This window comes from Mirounga angustirostris, unplaced genomic scaffold (assembly GCF_029215605.1).
Source record: "Mirounga angustirostris isolate CCGP_5_RB_7025 unplaced genomic scaffold, mMirAng1.0.hap1 SCAF_15, whole genome shotgun sequence".
Taxonomy (NCBI): Eukaryota; Metazoa; Chordata; class Mammalia; order Carnivora; family Phocidae; genus Mirounga; species Mirounga angustirostris.
Window position 1 is genome coordinate 25,053,189 of NW_026991723.1, and position 20,435 is coordinate 25,073,623.

The 20,435-nt window shown below is 39.1% G+C and overlaps 1 protein-coding gene across 6 annotated transcripts in view; it reads right to left on the reverse strand.

Annotated features, from left to right (window-relative positions):
* Window positions 1–20,435, reverse strand: part of KIF27 (kinesin family member 27) — an 82,743-nt gene that overhangs the window by 12,526 nt on the left and 49,782 nt on the right. For 5 of the 6 annotated variants that reach the window (XM_054509196.2, XM_064580076.1, XM_054509195.2 and 2 more), the window contains 3 exons: window positions 14,059–14,172; window positions 10,341–10,517; window positions 3,574–3,789 (listed from right to left, as the gene is read on the reverse strand). In XM_054509196.2, the coding sequence (XP_054365171.1) occupies window positions 3,574–3,789; window positions 10,341–10,517; window positions 14,059–14,172 (507 nt within the window). The remainder of the gene's footprint in view (window positions 1–3,573; window positions 3,790–10,340; window positions 10,518–14,058; window positions 14,173–20,435) is intronic. The other variant, XM_064580077.1, reaches the window with a different exon arrangement.

Sequence of the window (20,435 nt, forward strand, 5' to 3'; positions counted from 1 at the left end):
GGGAAACCTGCTTCTCCCTCTCCCACTCCCCCTGCTTGTGTTCCCTCTCTTGCTGTCTCTCTCTTTCTGTCAAATAAATAAATAAAATCTTTAAAAAAAAAAAAAGAAAAACAAACAAAAGGTACATCAGTGAATGGATAAGAGGGACCAGAAAATAAAAGTGGATTATCCAAAGAACATATTTGACTTCTGAATAATGCATACTATGATATTTTACCAAAAACAAATGTGGAAGGAGTTTGCCTTTATATATGTGTGAGAACAATTTGGCAGAAATTTAGTTTCTATAGTTTTGGACCGAAGTTAGGGAAGTACTGCGATAGTATAAGGCAGTATGACTCCAGAACCCTGAAGATGGCCCACTCCAGTGAGGCTGCAGCATGCAAATAATCCTGACGCCCTCTAATCAAGCAACAGCTGCGAGAAGATGAATGGCAATGAGAAACTGGTCCAGCATGAAAAATTTGCCACATGGCAAACAACAGATTATCGAGTTGACTATGCTTTATCAGAGAGCACTGCTTTTCACACATGCACCAGGGGTCTTGTTAAAATGCAGATTTCTCGGGCGCCTGGGTGGCTCAGTCATTAAGCGTCTGCCTTCGGCTCAGTCATGATCCCAGGGTCCTGGGATCGAGTCCCACATCAGGCTCCTTGCTTGGTGGGAAGCCTGCTTCTCCCTCTCCCTCTCCCGCTGCTTGTGTTCCTGCTCTCGCTATCTCTGTCTCTGTCAAATAAATAAATAAAATCTTTAAAAAAAAAAAAGAAGAAGAAGAAAGAAAAGAAAAACTGAGGTGCTAGACTATCCAATTAAAAAAAAAAGAGGCAGATTTCTCATTCAGCAGGTCTGGGTGGGGGGGCCTGAGGCTCTGCATTTCTAACAGGCTCCCAGGTGATAGTTCTGTTGATCCAGAGACCTCACACTGTGAGCAACAAGGACCTAAAGCAGTTTAGGTCATACATCCCTATCAGTAAAACAAACAAGCAAACAAAGCAAAAAATTTTAAGTAAGCACTGCATATATGCATATTTCTCCATAAATTATATGCATGTTCTAACGATAAAACATGAAATCGAAAGTGTAAAAGATGAAATAAACATAGATATAATAGTCTCATATTTTCTTCCTATATCCCACTTACTGAGCAACTGCTCTGTATTATTAGAAAAATGGAGTCGGGAGTATTTTTTTTAAATTTGTTTATGGAGTTTTCCAAAAAAAAGGAAGTATTTGTCTATATTGTTGGGTAATCCTGTACTAGTATAGTGATCTAAAAATCAGTCACTTCCCATTAAGTAGTATGATTATGAAACAGATTTTAATTTATTGTAGAAAGAGAAAATAATCCTAAACTAGTTTAAAGAGATCGAAGCAGCAGACTGTTCCACCTAGATGTTACTGATGTCTTGTGTCACATCAGAATCTCATGTTGCTGATCATCTGCTATTGGCAGATCTATCTGGTAAGAGTAATCTTGGCTTTAAGACAGTGGAGAGAGCAGAGCCCACTGCAGAGTGAACTAAGAAGAACCAATCTTGTGGAAGAAGGCTGCAAGAAACTCACATGGCTAATGGAACCCCACCAGTGGTAGGAGGCTCCCTCATTCCTCAAACCAATCCAGCCTGGCTGCTAAACAGGTATTACGCACGGTTTTCACCACAAACTACATCATGATTTGTAGTTACAGAATTCCACATGAAACAGAAAAGTCAATGTTTCTTGATGATAACGGGCCCTCTACCCTTCTGCAAACATCATTTGCTCATTCACGTCTTCATGCCTTATATAATGGTGTTCTAGCTACAAAGGCCTTCTTTCTTATATCTACCAATATCATGGTTTTCATAATTCAGCTTGAGACTCCAATCCACCAAAGCTGCCTTGATGAATCTTCCCCCCCAAATGACCACTGCATTGTTTTTTATAAATAATGTAACAAGTATAGTTTTAGTATATTATTATAACTTGTTTTTTTAAATGTTCTTCAGGGTTTAGAGTTTTCTTGTATCTGTCTCTTTTCCCCTGGTAGAGTATGAATTTCTCAAAAGAAGCATAATGCTTTTTACTTTTTTTTGTTTCTTCCATAGGGCCTAGTGACAGTCCTGGGCAGGGAAGAATTCCTTAAATACTCCTCTATTTTGCGGTATTTTAGGCTCTCATACCCTCAAATCTACAAGGCCAGGCTCTAATTTAACACCCTCGGGAGGACAGTCTGATTCTGTGATCCTCTGCACAGCACTCAGGCTATGAAATGGGGCAGTGAGACTTATAATGCCACAGAGCCCCCAATCCAGTCAGTCTTCAGTTCCTTTCATCCACACAGTGAACAACAATCTAATTTTATGAAATCCTTGCTCCTGTTCTTTCTTAACCAGCCCCCTTAACTTTCTCTCCCACTTGCTCCATTCTAAAACTATACAAGATTCAGCAAGGTGCATGATTCCCAACTACTCACTTTCTCTTAGCAGTTTTCTCTTGCTTTGGTCATGACAGGACATCCACAATAAATGTTTGCAGAGAAAATTCAGGCTCAAAAATTCATACTTGTCTGATAAAGTAAGGGACGGGATTGCCAACTGATGTAAAATTTTGAAAAAAGACAAAAGTCTGGGGGAATTTGACAATGATAAATGTACTATCTGTTACATAGTTTTAAAAAAGAAAGGTAAGGGCGCCTGGGTGGCTCAGTTGGTTGAGCGACTGCCTTCGGCTCAGGTCATGATCCTGGAATCCCTGGATTGAGTCCCGCATCGGGCTCCCTGCTCAGTGGGGAGTCTGCTTCTCCCTCTGACCCTCTTCCCTCTCGTGCTATCTCTCATTCACTCTCACTTAAGTAAATAAATAAAATTAAAAAAAAAAAAAGAAAGAAAGGTAAGATGAGTCATATGCTCCTCATAAATGAGGACTCAAACTCTGAGGTATTTTTTTTATTTTTATATTGTTTTTATATTTTTTCTTTTTTTCAATTTAAATTCAATTAGCCAACTTATAGTGCATCATTAGTTTCAGATGTAGTGTTCAATAATTTATCAGTAACTGATAAATTATCAAAGGTATTTTTATTGGGATTTGAATTCCATGTATCTACTTGGCTGGAACATGCTCTCAAAGGCTGGGATTTTCTGAAAGAACTAACCGTGAATGCCCTAGCCATCCATAGTATGTGACAGATTACCTACAATTGTTCGAGAAAGAAGCAGAGAGAAGGTAGGTGCTCTCTTTGAAAGAACTGAGGAAGAGTCCCTTCAAATCATCTTCTGTATTCTGTGATGTCAGGTGAGAAACCCCAGCTGAGAAAGGCCCTATTCAAGGGAAGTGTTAGTTTCCCAATTCCTGGCAATGCCAGCAAGGGGCCACGTTCATGGACCTGTGTGTGAGGATATCACAGTTCAGAGTCAAGCATGGCTTATGGCACCTAATAGGAGCCAGGTAAACTCAATACATCGGACAAAGCCTCAAGGAAACAAAGCTTACCAGATTTCTCATTTTTATGTGTAAGTTAACAAAGACAGAGGAAATCATTCAAGTGACCCATCATAGAGCACTTCCAGTTCTAAGGAATACTGACTTACTTCAGGTGATAACACACTACCATTTTTAAGTTTCTCATCCACACTGTTCCTTCGTCTCTGTAGCTGATCCTTTTCTTTCTGGAGGGCTTGAACTCGTTCTGAAATCTTTACTTGGTCCTCAGCTGTGCTGCGTTGAAGCTCTACATTCTTTTCAGACAACTCTTGGTCCAACAAGTTCAGACGAGTTGATATTTTCAAACTATCTGTGTTTAAGACCTAAAAGACACAATCAACCAAACACCCCCAAAACAGTTACTTGAAATCCAGACGGCATATACATTAGAAAAATAGAGAAAATTACTAACTGAATATATTTTTAGCTTCCACATTGTTGTTTTCTCGTGGGGTTTTTGTTGGGGGTGGGGTTCATTTTCTAAAATCTTAGGTTGAATGTCTTTTTTTAAAAAATGGAGATTCAAGGGGCACCTGGGTGGCATAGTCGGTTAAGTGTCTGACTCTTGATTTCGGCTCAGGTCATGATCTCAGGGTGGTGAGATCAAGCCCTGTGTCAGGCTCTGCGCTGGGCGTGAAGCCTGCTTAAGATTCTCTCTCTCCTTCTCCTCTCCCTCCCCCACCCCACTCATACTCTCTCGCAAAAAAAAAAAAAAAAAAAATGGAGATTTGAATGTTGAATTTATTGCCAAGTATTGCTTGGCCACACCAGACTAAAGAATATTGGTTTTGAGAGGTGGTATTTTTCTTTTTTATTATTTCCTAAATTAAACTTTCCTTCCTTGGCCTGGTACATGGTTATATGGCTTGTAACTAACTATATTATAATTTCCCTAAAGATTGAGATTTGGTTTGTTGCTGTTTAAATATATAATTTGTTTCCACCCTTATTTCATTCTGGTCAGAAAATATGGCCACTTAAAGTAATGGAGATCCTCATTATGGTCTAACCTAAGAGAATTTTTATTTTTTTATTTATTTTTTATTTATTTTTGAAAGATTTTATTTATTCATTTGAGACACAGAGATACAGAGAGAGAGAGAGCATGAGCAGTGGGAGAGGCAGAGGGAGAGGGAGAAGCAGACTCCCTGCTGAGCCAGGAGCCCGATGTGGGGCTCGATCCCAGGACCCTGGGATCATGACCTGAGCTGAAGGCAGACGCTTAACCATCTGAACCACCCAGGCGCCCCTAACCTAAGAGAATTTTTAAAATAGTTTTGCATCTAAGTTAATTATATGTATATATATTATATGTATATATATTTTTAAAGCAGCCCCCTACCTCACCCTTTGACCTGAGTCCCACTCCCCAGAAACAATCATCTTCAACGTTTCTAGCCATTTCTCCTGGTGTTAATGTCCATGTTTCTAAATAACATGACCAATTTCAGATATTACCTACGGACTGACTATTATGGAAGACAAAGACTTGGCACCATTATGCCTCCTCTACTTCCCTTCCTCTAGTCTCCCAATATAAGGTATATTGCAATTTTATGTTAAATCAATACTCTGTTGGGGCGCCTGGGTGATTCAGTAGGCTAAGTGTCTGCCTTCGGCTCAGGTCATGATCTCAGTTCCTGGGATGGATCCCTGCATTGGCAGGGAGCCTGCTTCTCTCTCTCACTCTGCCCCTCCCCTGGCTTGTGCTCTATCTCGCTCACTCACTCTCTCAAATAAATGAATAAAATCTTTAAAAATCAATCAATCAATCAATACTCAGTTTGCATGGCTTTGTGACTATTATTCACAGCTGAACTATCTAGTATAAAATGACCCTTTTCCATAGGATATAACTTTTGGTACCATCTACTAATTCTTCCCCCACAGAACGATACAATTCCTCTCAATACTGTTTTTTTCACTTGACCAAACTTAAATCAGGGGGTCTTTTTTTTATTGTTATGTTAATCACCATACATTACATTATTAGTTTTTGATGTAGCGTTCCATGATTCATTGTTTGCATATAACACCCAGTGCTCCATGCAGTACGTGCCCTCTTTAAGACCCATCACCAGGCTAACCCATCCCCCACCCCCCTCTCCTCTAGAACCCTCAGTTTGTTTCTCAGAGTTCAGGGAGTCTTTTTGTTTCATTCTTTTCTGGAAACATTTTGCCTGAAGCCTCCATCCTCCTGCTCCAAACTAGTTGTTCTGGGACCTCCTTTTGGTGTTATCCTGGGAACTTCCATGTTGGATCACACTTTCAGGACCCTGAGTCTTCTTTCTTCATAGCTGATGCCCTCATGTTTATGGAGCACATCCTCTAGTACTTTTCTGAGACAGACTAGGTCAGAAACCATTTTTTCACCTGAAAATGTCCTTATTCTGCTTTCCTATTTATTCAGAATTAGGCTCAAAAGAGAAGTCTTGATTGGAAATCACTTTCCTTCTGAGTTGGAAGACTGCTGCAGGTCTCTTAGTTTCTACTGAAGAAGGTAGAGAAGTCCAATGTCATTCTGATTATTGAGATTTGCAAGCAACTCATCTCTTCTGTCCGGTAGCTTTCGGGATCTTTCTTTCCCCTTAGTGTACTCAAAACTTCACAATGATAAGCTTTTGGCACTCATTTTGCTGGGCCCTTGATGACCTATTTCAATCTAGAGTCTCATGTCCTCAGTGCTGGGAAAATTTTGTATATTGTCTTCGATAATCCCCTCTCCCGTTTTCTCTTTCTGAAATTCTTATTTCTTGGATGTTGGACTTCCTGGATTATAATCTGCCAACCAAAATTTTTTTCTCCTATTTTCTATTTATCCTTTTATTTACTTTCTGGGATATTTCCTTAATGTTCTCCTCCAACCCTTAAAATTTCCAGCAGTTCCCATTTTATGGATAGAGCATCATCTTTCACCACCTTAAGGATATTAAAGTTTTGTTGGAAGTTTTTTCAGCTCCTTCCCCTATCTCTAATGTCTCTGGGCTTCTTTTCTTCTCAGTCTCTTTCATGTTAGTAGCATTCCTGAAATGGCCATCCCGTGTAAGAGTCAGGTATGAAAATGCTGATATGCTGTGTGGTGGGTATGCTTTGTTACCATAGAATATATCTGGGGTCTGGCCACTTAGTTGGGGGTGCCCAAGGATGTTTTTAGGCCTTTTTTCAGGGACTGTTTCAGAAAATCTGCCAATGTCCTGCTGGGAGGTGTAAATCTGGCTGCCAGCATTCTGGGATCCAAGTAGGAGTTAGGAAATGGCTATCTCGGGATTCGTATGTAGACTGGACTTTCATTCATTCCCTGTTGTGAGTATTCTGACTTACCCCAACCCTCTGTTGTACCTGGTTCAACCTTCAGAAAATAAATTATCTAGTCTCAGAGTGGGAAAAGGATGGTTTCCTGATAATTCCCTGTTTTCATCCTTCTGTCTCACTCCTGCTTTCTGAAAATCTTGGTCCGTTCATTTCTGAGTCTTTTTTAAAAAAATTTTTACTTATTTATTTATTTAGACAGAGAGAATGCATGCATGAGCAGGGGGAGGGGCAGAGGAAGAGGGAGAGAGAATCCTAGGCAGACTCTACGCTGAGCGTGGGGCCCCACATAGGGCTCGATCTCACGACTTTGAGATCATGACCTGAGCAGAAACCAAGAGTCAAACGCTTAATGAACTGAGCCACCAGGTGCCTCTCTGAGTCTTTTTTAATTTTATCTATGTGAATTCTATCTCATAAAGCTGTTATTACATTAAAAAAAAAAAAAGGCTAATACTACAGCCATGGCTCTCATTCATGTCCCTCTCAAGGCGCTTGGATTTCAGCCTCTTCTACGTGAGGCAATTCCAGAGACAGAAAGTAGAATAGTGGTTACTTAAGGCTGGGTTGGAGATTGGGGAAGATTGCTTTCCATTTTACATTTTACATTTTACATTTCCTGGTAATCTTTTGTCTTCTGTTGTCTTATCTTTTTTTTTTCCCTTTATGGATATATAGCTTTTTTTGAGTAATAGCTTTATTGAGAGATAATTCACATACCATACAGTTCACCTATTTATTTTATTGATTGATCAAGATTTTATTTTTTAAGTAATCTCTACACCCTGTGTGGGGCTCAAGCTCACAACCCCAAGATCAAGAGTCATATACTCCACCAACAGAGCCAGCCAGGAGCCCCTAAGTCACCTATTTAAAGTGTATAATTCAATGGTTTTTAGTATAGTCACAGAGTTGTGCAACCATCACCACAATCAGTTTTAGAACATTTTCATCGCCCCCCAAAATGAAACCCCATGCCCATTCGCAGTCATTCCTTTCTTCCCCAATCTCCAACCCAGCCTTAAGTAACCACTATTCTACTTTCTGTCTCTGGAATTGCCTCATCTGCACATTGATATAAATGGAGCCATACAATACATGTTCTTTCGTGGCTGGCTTCTTTCCCTTAACACAATGTTTTGGGGTTTATCCATGTGGTAGCATGGATCAGAACTTCATTCCTTTCTATTGCTGAGTAATATTCCACAGTATGGATATACCACTTTCTGTTTATCCGTTTATCAGCTGATGGACATTTGAGTCTCCTGGATGTGTCCTACGAGTGGCATTGCTGAGTGATGCAGTAACTCTGTTTAACCTTTCGAGGACCTGCAAGATAGTTATCCAAGGCAACTGCACCACTTTACAATCCCATAAGTAGTGTATGAAAATTCCAATTCCTTCATATCATCACCAACACTTCTTACCTATTTTTCTGACCACAGCCATCTTAGTAAGTGTAAAGTAGGAGCTCATCTATGTTTTGATTTGCATTTCCCTGCTGGCTAGTGATGTTGAGCATCATTTCATGTTTATTGGCCATTTGTATATCTTCTTTGAGAAATGTCTATTAGATTCTTTGTCTATTTTTAAATTGAGTTGTCTTTTTATTATTGAGTTAAGACTTCTTTATATATTCTAGATACTAGTCCTTTCTCAGGTATATGATTTGCAAATATTTTTCCCCCATTCTGTGGGTTCAACACCCACTTTTTTGATGGGCCTTTGCATAACAAATGTTTTTAATTATGATTAAGACCAATTTATCTAATATTTTTTTGTTGCTTGTGCTTCAGGTGTAATATCAAAGAAACCATTGCTTAACCCAAGGTCACAAAGATTTACACCTTTGTTTTCTTTTAAGAGTTTTATAGTTTTATTTCTATATTTAGGTCTTTGACTTATTTTGAGTTGAAATCATATATGGTATGAAAATAGTTTTTTTTAATATCACGTTCCTTGTCCGAAATGCATAGGATCGAACCTTGTATATTTCTTAAACACTGAAAAAAGATGTAATCTATTTATACTTTGTTCAGAAAAGAACCCAGCAATGTAACAGTCTCAAGTTTCTCTTCTGTTTCATTAAAACGATCTTCAAAGAATCCATTTTGCTTTGCTCTACTGGGGGTTTTATTTATTTGTACTCTCTCCTTATCTCAGTATGTTCTTGCTCCTAAATTTTACATTGTGTTGAAAGTGGAAAACTTCCTTCTTTTTTTTTTGCCTGGATCATGAAGTAAACTTATTTCAGGAAACAGATTTTCCTCCTTATTCCTTTTTCTTTTTTTTTTTTTTCTTTTGTGATACACAACATATAATAAGGGTCCCAGTTTATTTTCTTCTATTTACTCACTTGATATTTTAATTTGTTCATCTCCTTTGCTGTTATTGATGTGTTCTGAGGGATAGCTTTTAAAACTTGACCCTGACAGCCAGCAACTAGGCTGGTTGGAGGGGCTGCACCTACCCCTGTGTCCCACAGCCTGGTGCTAATAGCTATTCAACACGACTGGGGAATGGAGGACAGGGCAGAGGTAAGTACAGGTCTCCATGCTTGCCTACCTGCTATACTCAGGAGGAGAGGGTAAGAACACGCCACCATCATCTCAGATCCTACTGGTCTAGACACTGGCTGAAAGACAGGTCTAATAAAGAGGCAGGTCACTGATCCTCTCTGTTCCATTACTCAGTGTGTCCTTGGCTTGCTGGGTAAAAAGTCCTCTTCAAGTGTGGGGCAAGCCAGCTTCATTTTCAGATGCTGTTGGTGCTATTGTTGAAAATATCTATAGCTACATCCAAAAAAGCTATCTCCTGGTTCTTCTACTCCCACCACAATCATTCCTTTTTCAGAACTTGAAATTAAGGCAAACTCCTTCATAAAATCACTTTTTTTTTTGGCTCACAAAACACGAGTTCTCCAGCAAAAGTTTTTGTAAAGGTCCCCATGTCATTATAATTTGAAAAATGAACAAATCTTCATTACATAAAATCTTTCTTCTAAAGATACCCTGCAAACCCCTAACTTTGGGTAGTAGTAGATCATTTTTAAGTCTATTTTTCCAAATTACCAGTGTTCTCTATACAGCATCAAACAGTACAATTTATTTCTTAAATATCCACCTATGTTATAATAGAGTTTGCCAGAGGAAATGAAGAGTTACGGCTTCATGGTTACAGACTTTCTGTCTGGGGTAATAAAACGGTTTGGAAATAGGATGATGGTTGTGTAATACTGTGCATGTGATTAAGGCCACTGAATCATACACTTAAAAATGGTCAAAATGGCAAGTTTTATGTTACATATATTTTACCATAGTTTTTTAAATGCCAAAAAAAGTTAATAATAAATCATACTTGGCAGAACATTGAACATTTGATGTCAAAATTGCGATAGATTTTAGTGGTGGTCATTAAATAAGCCCTAACATGCAAAATACACTGAAAACCAGAAGAGTTTTTCTTTGGGTTTTGAAGTTCACAGTGGTCTGATTTACTTCTTAGGGGAAAAAATCCTCATTCATTGGCTTACAACCACAATCAAAGAGCATAACAAAGAGAATACCTGACTTGATCTCAACTTCTTATTTTCTAGGTGGCTCTTCTCCTGTAACAGGGCCTCCTTCTTACAAACTATGGCCTCTCGCTTCTTTAAGTCTTCTTCCAGCTCCTCCAATTCTTGGCGTTGGTTCAGGACTTTCTCGACTTCTTCATCTAACCATTTCTTTTGCTCATCCAATTTCTACATTAAAATTCCAAAGAAATGTTACATCATTTGTTTTTCTTCTGCCATAAGACATATATGGTAATAGAACTTCTGATTGGCTAACACACCCTAAATGAACATTTTTAAACTCTCTGGAATACCTTAAGTGAACTTTTTTTTTTTTAAGATTTTATTTATTTGGCAGAGAGAGAGAGAGCACAAGCAGGGGGAGTGGCAGGCAGAGGGAGAAGCAGACTTCCTGCAGAGTGGGGAGCCTGATGTGGGACTCGATCCCAGGACTCTGGGATCATGACCTGAGCTGAAGGCAGATGCTTAACCGACTGAGCCACCCAGGCGCCCTTAAGTGAACTTTTAAAAACTCTCAGTGAAAATAATAAAACAGTGTTCCTGTCTAAACCCACCAAGAAGTGGTTCCAGTTAACATCTTGCTGTGTTTTATAAGGAATTAAGATGTCTTCCCCAAATATGTTGGAGTCTGGGATTTTCTAGGCTGACAAAGAAAGAGCTGACAATTTTCCACATATATATTAAGAGTTAGTTCTGAGAACATGCTGGGATCTTCTCTGACATAGAGGAGCGTACCTTCATCACAGCAGTCAGACTGCTGGCTACCCTACAGTCTGCCTCCACTTCTTGAGCCCTTGATGGACTGCAGAGACTGTCTCTTCTTCCTCTCTATCCCCAGTGCCTGGTATACTTCCTAGCCTGTGACCGGCCTTCAATAAAATGTTAGATGACTAACTGAATGAATGCCTGAATCTGTCAATTAATTAACAAAGTGAATAAATGAATCCATACAGTGGACGGCACATATGATGGAGCATGGGAATGCACTCTGCACTGTAGCCTGTCAACATCAAGTAATTATAAAATAAACGGAGCTGGAAAGATTTCCAAAAGAAGCATCTTAGTATTCTCTTGAATTGAGGACACCCAGAAACAAAGAAAACAAAAATATGAATGGAATATGACTGTCCAAGATGAGCTCTACCAAGCGCCCATCTGCGCTGTGGACATAGTAATGAAGCAACGCCAGCTAACCAACAAGTAATAGGAAAACAAGTCAATACAGTACTATTTCCCAGTTCTTCTCCAGCTTGATAAAAATGGTGCCTAGAAATCTATATTAAAACAATGAGATAGAGTCGGTTGAGCGTCTGCTTTTGGCTCAGGTCATGATCCCAGAGTCCAGGGATGGAGCCCCACGTCAGGCTCCCTGCTCAGCAGGGAGTCTGCTTCTGCCTCTCCCTCTGCTCCTCTCCCCCACCCTGCTCACTCTCTCCCTCTCTCTCTTATTCTTCCTCTCAAATAAATACATAAAATCTTAAAAAAAAAAACCCTAGTTAAAAAAAAAATGAGATAGTGAATACGCATGAGAAAAAGAGAGCAAAATGGCCAAACCAAAGAAGATCCAGAGCTATGCAGTCCTCCATCCAGACCTACATAGCATGGTCCTATAAGCACTATCACATCCAAATAATACTGAAGCCTAAAATAGTAGCTCTACAATCAAAGGAACAGGAAGATATCCCAGAACAACTACAGAAATACTTCAGTTTTGTTATATCCAACTCTACCTTAGAAACTCCATATATGAGACCCTATGAAGTCTACCAATCAGCTGAAACACTCTACAGACACTCCTTGACTGTGAGTGGGGTTTGAAAGATGAGTAACAGATCTTTTGTAAGGTCCGTTCCAATAGGAGGGAAACCCGAAAAACTATGGTTATTGATAATAAATGCTATATACACCTAACTCCTAGGTACTGTGTCAGCAAAAATGGAGGGAGAGATTGGCTCTGTCTGGGAAATGGAAGAAATGTCAGTGCTGGCCTCACAGAGTAAGTAATATTTTAGTAGTGCTTTAAAGAATGCTACGGTAGGAGTACACATAATACAAGTTTTTTAGGGAAACTAATAAATGAGTAGATTTTTCTGCATTTGACATAATAAAGGTTATGATTTGTCTAATTCACTGTATCTTAGTAAGTTTTCTGAAAATTTCTTGATTTGTTTTTTCTCTTTTAATAGCAAAGGTTCCTATCACACAGTTCCAATTTTAAATGCTTTCTTATAAAGGAGCTTCATTACAAATCAATGTCCTATTCTAAGCTCTTTGGATATTCATATGGATTACCTTATAATTTTGTTCTTATTTAGAATCAAATTCTGGAAAGCGGGTTTTTGTTTTGCAGTATTGAAAAACATGAAGTTCTGTTTTTGTTTTATTAATATGTTTAACCCAACATAGTGCAAGCTGTGGGAATCTTTTTGTTATCATATTCATTTAAAATTTAGATCCTTAACATTTTGAAAAACAGGTCTCACTATTCTTTGCATTCCTACCTCTCCTACTCCCCGGCATACCCTTTCTGCCCAGAAATATTATTACCAAGCAGCACAGAATGTCAGAGTGACAGCACTTTAACCAATGTCTAAAACACACTAGTAAAATAAATAACTGGAGGGGTGCCTGAGTGGCTTGGTCGGTTGAGCATCATCTCTGCCTTCGGCTCAGATCATGATCCTAGGGTCCTGGGATCATGCCCCCCCATCGGGCTCCTACATCAGTGGGGAGCCTGCTTCTCCCTCTCCCTGTGCTCTCCTTCCTCTGGTGCTCACTCTCCCTCTCAGGTAAATAAATAAAAAATAATAAATAAATAACTAAATAAATAACTGGGAATACATTCATGTACTAAATTTTACTATTAAGATACATAAAATCTAAGGGCAAATAAATTTTTCAGAATTAAAGTCATGTATTAGCTTTTGAGTGTAATTACAGTTTTCAGTGCTTGTTTTTCTTTCAGTAAGATTTTTAGAATGGCCATTTTGAATTTACATAAAACTAAGAGGTTGTTTCTTTGAAGAGATTAATTTATAGTTTTCTTTCTTTCTTTCTTTCTTTCTTTTTTTTTTTTTTTTAGAGAAAGAGAGAGAGAGAGAGCAGGGGAGGGACGAGGCGGGGGGGAGAGAGAACGAATCCCAAGTAGGCTCCATACTCAGCACAGAGCCTGACATGGGGCTCAATCTCACGACCCTGAGATCATGACCTGAGCCGAAATGAGTCAGATGTTTAACTGACTGAGCCACCCAGGTGCCCCTGGATTTCATTGTTTTAAATGTGGCACTAATACAATAACTTTTTAATTCATCTTATATGGTGCATATATAATTTGGTTATGTAGGAATGGGGGGGCGGGGGCTCTGATTCTTAGACATATATTGTTTCCATGGGAATAAGCCAGCCTTTATTCCCATATCAAGACTGGTTTAGTCCCATGGAAACAATCTAGTGAAAACGGATTTCATGTTTACATTCTACAACATTCAAATAAATCCATTTCTACTGAAATAAGAACACAGCACATTTCTGGAGGAGAGAGTAATTTTTTAATGAGAGAACTGTTTTGGGAGAAATACTAGAAAATTTGTACTCAAGTGGCAAAGTCTAGTGTTTGCAGATTTTATTCAGAGTCCACCACTTTATACCTCTATTTAGACCATCATCAGAGCAAAGAGAAAGCAGGAAACACTGAATAGAACAGACAAACCTGGAGCTGGTCTGTTCTTCCAAACGAATCTTTTCTCTTTTTCATCTTAAATGCATCGAGGTCCTCAGCTCTCAATTTCAGAGCTTCTTCCTGTTCTGTTTTTAACTTTAGTTCCTGCAGAGAACAGAAATTGAAAACACCTTATTGCTTTTACTACCTGGCCATCATTAAATATTTATTTAATATCTTCTTAAATATTTTTGCAAAAAGAAAGAAAATAAGTAGATGAAGGCTGGGGCTATTTGACAAAAAAATAATGTCAGCCCCTCACTGAAGCAAAAATCAGGGTTTATTAACAAAACTAGGGGTTTTTTTCCCCCCTGGTTTGCCAGTGTTACAAATCAGCATAACAGGGATAAGAGTCTGAAAATTACAAATGTGCTTTTCTAGTCTGCCTTTCTGAGCTCATGACCTTTAGTCGGGCTACCCAAGGCACCCATCTGCCATGGGGATATTAGAATTTATGACAGTAGAAATATGAAAAGTATTATTCCGTTTCTGGCATTCAGAAATAGGATTTTGCTGCATGAGAATAGCCTTTCAAGATAGATCATGGTCCTATGAAGAGTATCTTCTAAATTCCTTCCGTTTCCATCCACATCTTAAGAGGCCCCAGGTGCTCTCCTAGGGGTTCAGAGAAGATGCTGCTGTCTACCACCAATGCTTAGCAGGACTAAGGAAGGAGGCCATGAACCAAAGTGGGCTGGTCCACATTACTGTCTCTTACTGGTCCGTGATGAAAGTGTTTAGAAACCTTTAAAACAACTGGACAGAATAATTTTATGTCTGTTGAATATTAATAGTTATAATAATGAAAAGATGGACTTTTTTTTTTAAAGATTTTATTTATTTATTTGACAGAGAGAGACGCAGTGAGAGAGGGAACACAAGCAGGGGGAGTGGGAGAGGGAGAAGCAGGCTTCCCGCTGAGCAGGGAGCCCGATGCGGGGCTCGATCCCAGGACCCTGGGATCATGACCTGAGCCGAAGGCAGACGCTTAATGACTGAGCCACCCAGGCGCCCCTGGCCTTTTATTATATATTTTATTATTTCACTTTACGACTAGTTCATGTTTTACAAAAGTATTGGGCTGTGATGAACTAATAACAAGATTGAAAACTGCACCTTCTCCACAAGTAATTTCAGAAGTACCGATACAAAGAAAGCAGAAGGAAACTCTACCATTTCCAGCCGTGGGAAGGGCAGAAAGGAGAAAAGAGATGGTAAGAAAGATGTGGGTCCCAATTTTCCTGAGATCTGGCCTTGTGAGTTTTGGCCCCGAAATGGGGTGATAAGGTATCACTGAGGACAGAGGGGTAGAAAGCAGACTGCAGTGCAGAGGTCCCACACCCATATGGGACTGCCTGGCCTTGCTGACAGAGCAGGGAAGTACAATCAATTAATTACAGACTCCTTGGCCTCAAGTGAGGTGGATCCTGACAGCCAATGGGAGTCCGTTATCGTGGGGCACTGACCCCAAAACTGAAGATGAGGACAGGCCACTGGGCTAGCAAGCTAGACAGAAGACCTAGTAGCCTCCACGAGGATTTATAATGCCACTGGGAGACGAGATGAAATCAAAGCACCTCCGTGCTCTAAACTGAAAGTGAGACCGGACTACAGGTTATACCAACTCGGGGCTTCATCATCAGGGCCCAACAAAGAAAGGTAGACGAAGGACAGTAGTCACATCCAAAAGACCAACTGAAATTCAGGAGGTCCCTTTCCCTATAACACCATACAATGTAGTAAAAGCTATATACCCAACCATGACATACACTGGACTCAACCTTAGGGAGAGAAGCACAGGGTGGAAGATGGAAGAGGCAAAGAAACTGAATATTCTTACTCAAGAGAGCCGGGAATTACTTAAAGAAAATGGTGAAATTACCAGGACAAGGTCTGAACAGATTGAGCATATGGTTAGTTCCTATATTTCCAGCAATTCTCATGAGATGGGCTGGACAGGGCAAGAGGGGTGGTGGTGTCATAAAGAACATAGGTCTGCTATAGACTAAATAAAGACATTTTCTCTGCTCACCTGCATTGTATTACAAGTGAATTTGACCCCATTATATTGACCCATTAGTTCTTTCATGCTGCCCAGGCTCTGGTCCGTAGTTATAACTTAGCCCCTCTCACAGTCACAGCAACTCCAAGATGCAGAAATAAAGACACCTTATAGTTACTGGGAGCAGACTCTCTGCTATTCCTCTCCCTCCACAAATGCTTTAAAAGTAACCGCAGTAGGTCTCACCCTCTCTGCTACATGTTGCTCCAGACATTATTGCCTTTACTTGTAATATAATCCCTGTTATAATATTAAAGTAACTGTTCACTGGTTATGACACTAGGCTTTTCACATCTATTTAATTATCCCATTTAATCCTCACAATAATCTTATGAGACAGAGACTATTAAAAACTCCCATTTTGTAGATGGGGAAACTGCTATTTAGAGAAGTAAAAAGCTCAAGATCACACGATGGCCCACAATTTTGGGTTCCCGTACCTTTTCTTTATAGCTTATCCACAGACTTCAGTTAAGAACTGCTGCTCTAAGGAGAACCTCTGCAGAAATCCTAGTATTCTCTGGAAATGGTTTAGTCAAATGGAGAATGGACAAACAGGAATGTTAGAAAGTTAGCTCCAAACAGAGGACTGTGAGCAGGTTTTCTATTTTTGCGTGAAGTAGTGGAAACTTCAATATATCTTTGGGGCAGACTGTTTCTTTTTCTGGATACTCGTTCTCCCTTTAAATAGGGTCGTTTCCCTAGAATGAGAGATATGGCTAAAAGAAGCAAAACTGCCCTAGATAAAAATGTAAAAAGTTTAAGTTACAGGCAGATTTGCATTTCAGCACACTATGCACTATGCACTGTTTAGGGAAAAGAAAAAAAAACTCTTGTTTGGAGATTTAGAGAGTGCCATGTTTTGTTGGTTTAAACCATGGTCTATGAGATAAGAACCTGAGACCCAAAGATCACATGACTGAGAGGCAGGCCTAATCCTCACATTGGAGGAAGGACCATAACAAGGATACTAGGTTGTTGGCAGTAGTAAGGAGAAATGAACAGATCCAAGATATTCAGAAGATATCATCTATAGGACTTAGTGGTTCATGGGTAATAAGGAAGAAGACAGAGTCGAGGATGACTGCTAGTTTACCTATCCGAATGGATTGAAAGGTCTGGAAAAGCTCATGGAAAACTATATATTCTCCCTTAAGGGAGTAGGGAGAGGGAATTGTGGGGAGAGAAGTAAGGAAGATCATGAATTCATCTATAAGACAACTGCATGAGGATGTCAGTGGTTGGATACAGGAATCCAGAGCTCGAAGGCAAATCTGGGATTAAGGATTAAATTTGGAAGTTGTCAGAGTTTAACTGTAGCCATGGAAAAAGATGAAGTATCTAAGACAGTACAGAAGAGGCATAAAGCTAGAGCTTTGAGGAATTCTCATATGTGAAGGACTGATAGTGTAGGATGAGTTAGCAAAGACAGAGAACATGCAATCAGAGAAAAAACAAAGGGCAAGGGGAAAATATTTCAAGATGGAGGGAGTGGTGAACTATGTTGGATGCAGCTGAGGTTTTAAGGACTTTAGTGACAGAGAGAGCACTAGTGAATTTCTCCAGAGCGTTGAAGTGGACAGTAAAACCAGGAGCCAAATGCCAGACTGGAGAGGATGAGAGAATGAATGGAAGCACAGGAAACAGAAACAGATGCAGTCAACTTTATAACGAACAAGTTTGGTTATAAAGGGGAGAAGAGAGAAGGAGAAAAGTATTAAGTTTAAAGAGGATAATTTTAAGATGGGAAAAATCGAAGATGTTAAAGAAAATCTAGGAGAAAAGAAAAAGTTGAAAATACTGGAGAAAAAAATTAATTAAACGAGATAAAGCACATAAGCGCTTAGAATAGTACTGACTGAAGATAAATGTTAACTACTGCTATAATAACTATTACATTATTAAGAATGAGTAGCTCAAACGATGGACTCTGAAAAACAAACTGAGGGTTCTAGAGGGGAGGGGGGTGGGAGGATGGGTTAGCCTGGTGATGGGTATTGAGGAGGGCACATTCTGCATGGAGCGCTGGGTGTTATGCACAAACAATGAATCATGGAACACTACATCTAAAACTAATGATGTAATGTATGGGGATTAACATAAGAATAAAAAAATAAAAAAAAAAGAATGAGTAGCTCAAGAAAATTAAGAAAATAATTCTGTTTACAATAACATCTAAAAGAATAAAATATCTGGAAATAAATTTAAGCAAGGAGGTAAAAAGACTGTGCACTGAAAATTAGAAAAGATTGCTGAAAGAGATTAAAGAAGACCTAAAAAAAGGTTACCCATGCCCAGGAGTAGGAAGACAATATTGTCATGATGTCAATACACCCTAAGAACTCTACAGATTCAGTGCAATCCATATCAAAATTCCAATGGCCTTTTTTGCATAAATGGAAAGGCTGATCCTTTAATTCATATGTAATTGCAAGGGACCTCAAATAACCAAAACCATCTTCAAAAAGAACAACAACAAAGTTGAAGGACTTATTTCCCATTTCAAAACTAACTGCAAAACAATGTGGTGCTAGCATAAGGACAGACATACAGACAAATGGAATAGAACTGAGTTTAGATATAAATCCATAAAGCTACAGCCAACTGATCTTTGACAAGGGTACCAAGTCCATTCAATGGGGAAAAAATAATGTCTTTAACAGATGGAACTGGCACAACTAGATTTCCACATGCAAAAGAATGAAGTTGGACCTCTACCTCACACTATAGGTAAAAATTAACTCAAAATCAATTAACAACCTAAATATAAGAGCTAAAACCATAAAACTCTCAGAAGAAAACAAAGGGGTAAATCTTTGTGACTTTACATTTGACAATGAATCTTTAAAAGACACCAAAAGCACAGACAACAAAAGAAAAAATAGATAAATCATAAAAATTTAAATTTTGCTGCATCAAAGAATATTATCAAGAAAGTTTAAAGGGACGCCTGGGTGACTAAGTCGATTAAGCATCTGACTCTTGATCACGGCTCAGGTCATGATCTCAGGGTTGTGAGATCGAGCCCTCTGTTGGGCTCCACACTGGCAGTGGAGCCTGCTTAAGATTCTCTTGGGGCGCCTGGGTGGCTCAGTTGGTTAAGTGTCCAACTCATGGCTTTGGCTCAGGTCATGATATCAGGGTCATGAGATCGAGCCCCACATCAGGCTCTATGCTGAGTGGGGAGTCTGCTTGAAGATTTTCTCTATCCCTCCCCTTCTACCCCTCCCCCCACTCACATGCTCTCTCTCTCTAAAATAAATAAATAAATCTTAAAAAAAAAAAAAAAAGATTCTCTCTCCCTCTCGTTCTGCCCATAATAACTCCCCTAAAAAAAAGTTTAAAGACAACCTACAGAATGGGAAAAATATATGGAAGTCATGTATGTGAGAGAGTTTAATGTCTAGAGTACATAAAGAACTCCTATGATTTAACAATAAAAAGATAATCCATTTAAAAAGTAGACAAAGAACTTGAACAGACATTTCTCCACAGAAGATACTGAAATGGCCAATAAGCACATGAAAAGATGCTCAACATCATTAGTCATTAGGGAAATGGAAATCAAAACCACCATGAGATACCACTTCACACACACTTGGATGACTGTAATAAAAAAGAAAGAGAAAATAACGTGTGTTGGCAAAAATATGGAGAAATTAAAACCCTCATACATTGTTGGGGGGAATGTAAAATGGTGCTGCTCTCTATTGAAAACAGTTGGTAATTCCTGAAGAAATGAAACAGAATTATATGACCCAGCAATTTCACTCCTAGGATTTGAACAGTTAACCTGTAGGCCAATTTTTACCACAGTATTATTTATGGTAGACAAAAGGTGGAAGCAACTGGAGTGTCTACCAACAGATGAATGGATGGACCAAATGTGGTATATACACCCAATGGAATATTACTTGGCCACAAAAAATAATGAAGTTCTGATACATGCTACAACACGGATGAATCTTGAAAATGTTAAAGGAAGTGAAACAAGCCAGACACAGGATAAATATTGTAAGATTCCATTTTTATAAAATAGCTAGAATAGGCAAATTCAGAGAGACAGAAGTAGATCAGAAGTTACCAGGGGCTGGTGGCGGGGGGAGGGGAGGGAGAAACGGGAAATTACTGCCTAATGGTTACAGAGTGTCTGTTTAGAGTGATGAAAAAGTTTTGAAAATAGCTAGTGGTCTCAGTTGTACAACACTGTGAATGTAATCAATGCCACGGAACTGTACAGTTAAACTCGATTAAAGTGGAACATTTTATGTTTATTTTACCAAAATTTACAAAAATAATGTAATAT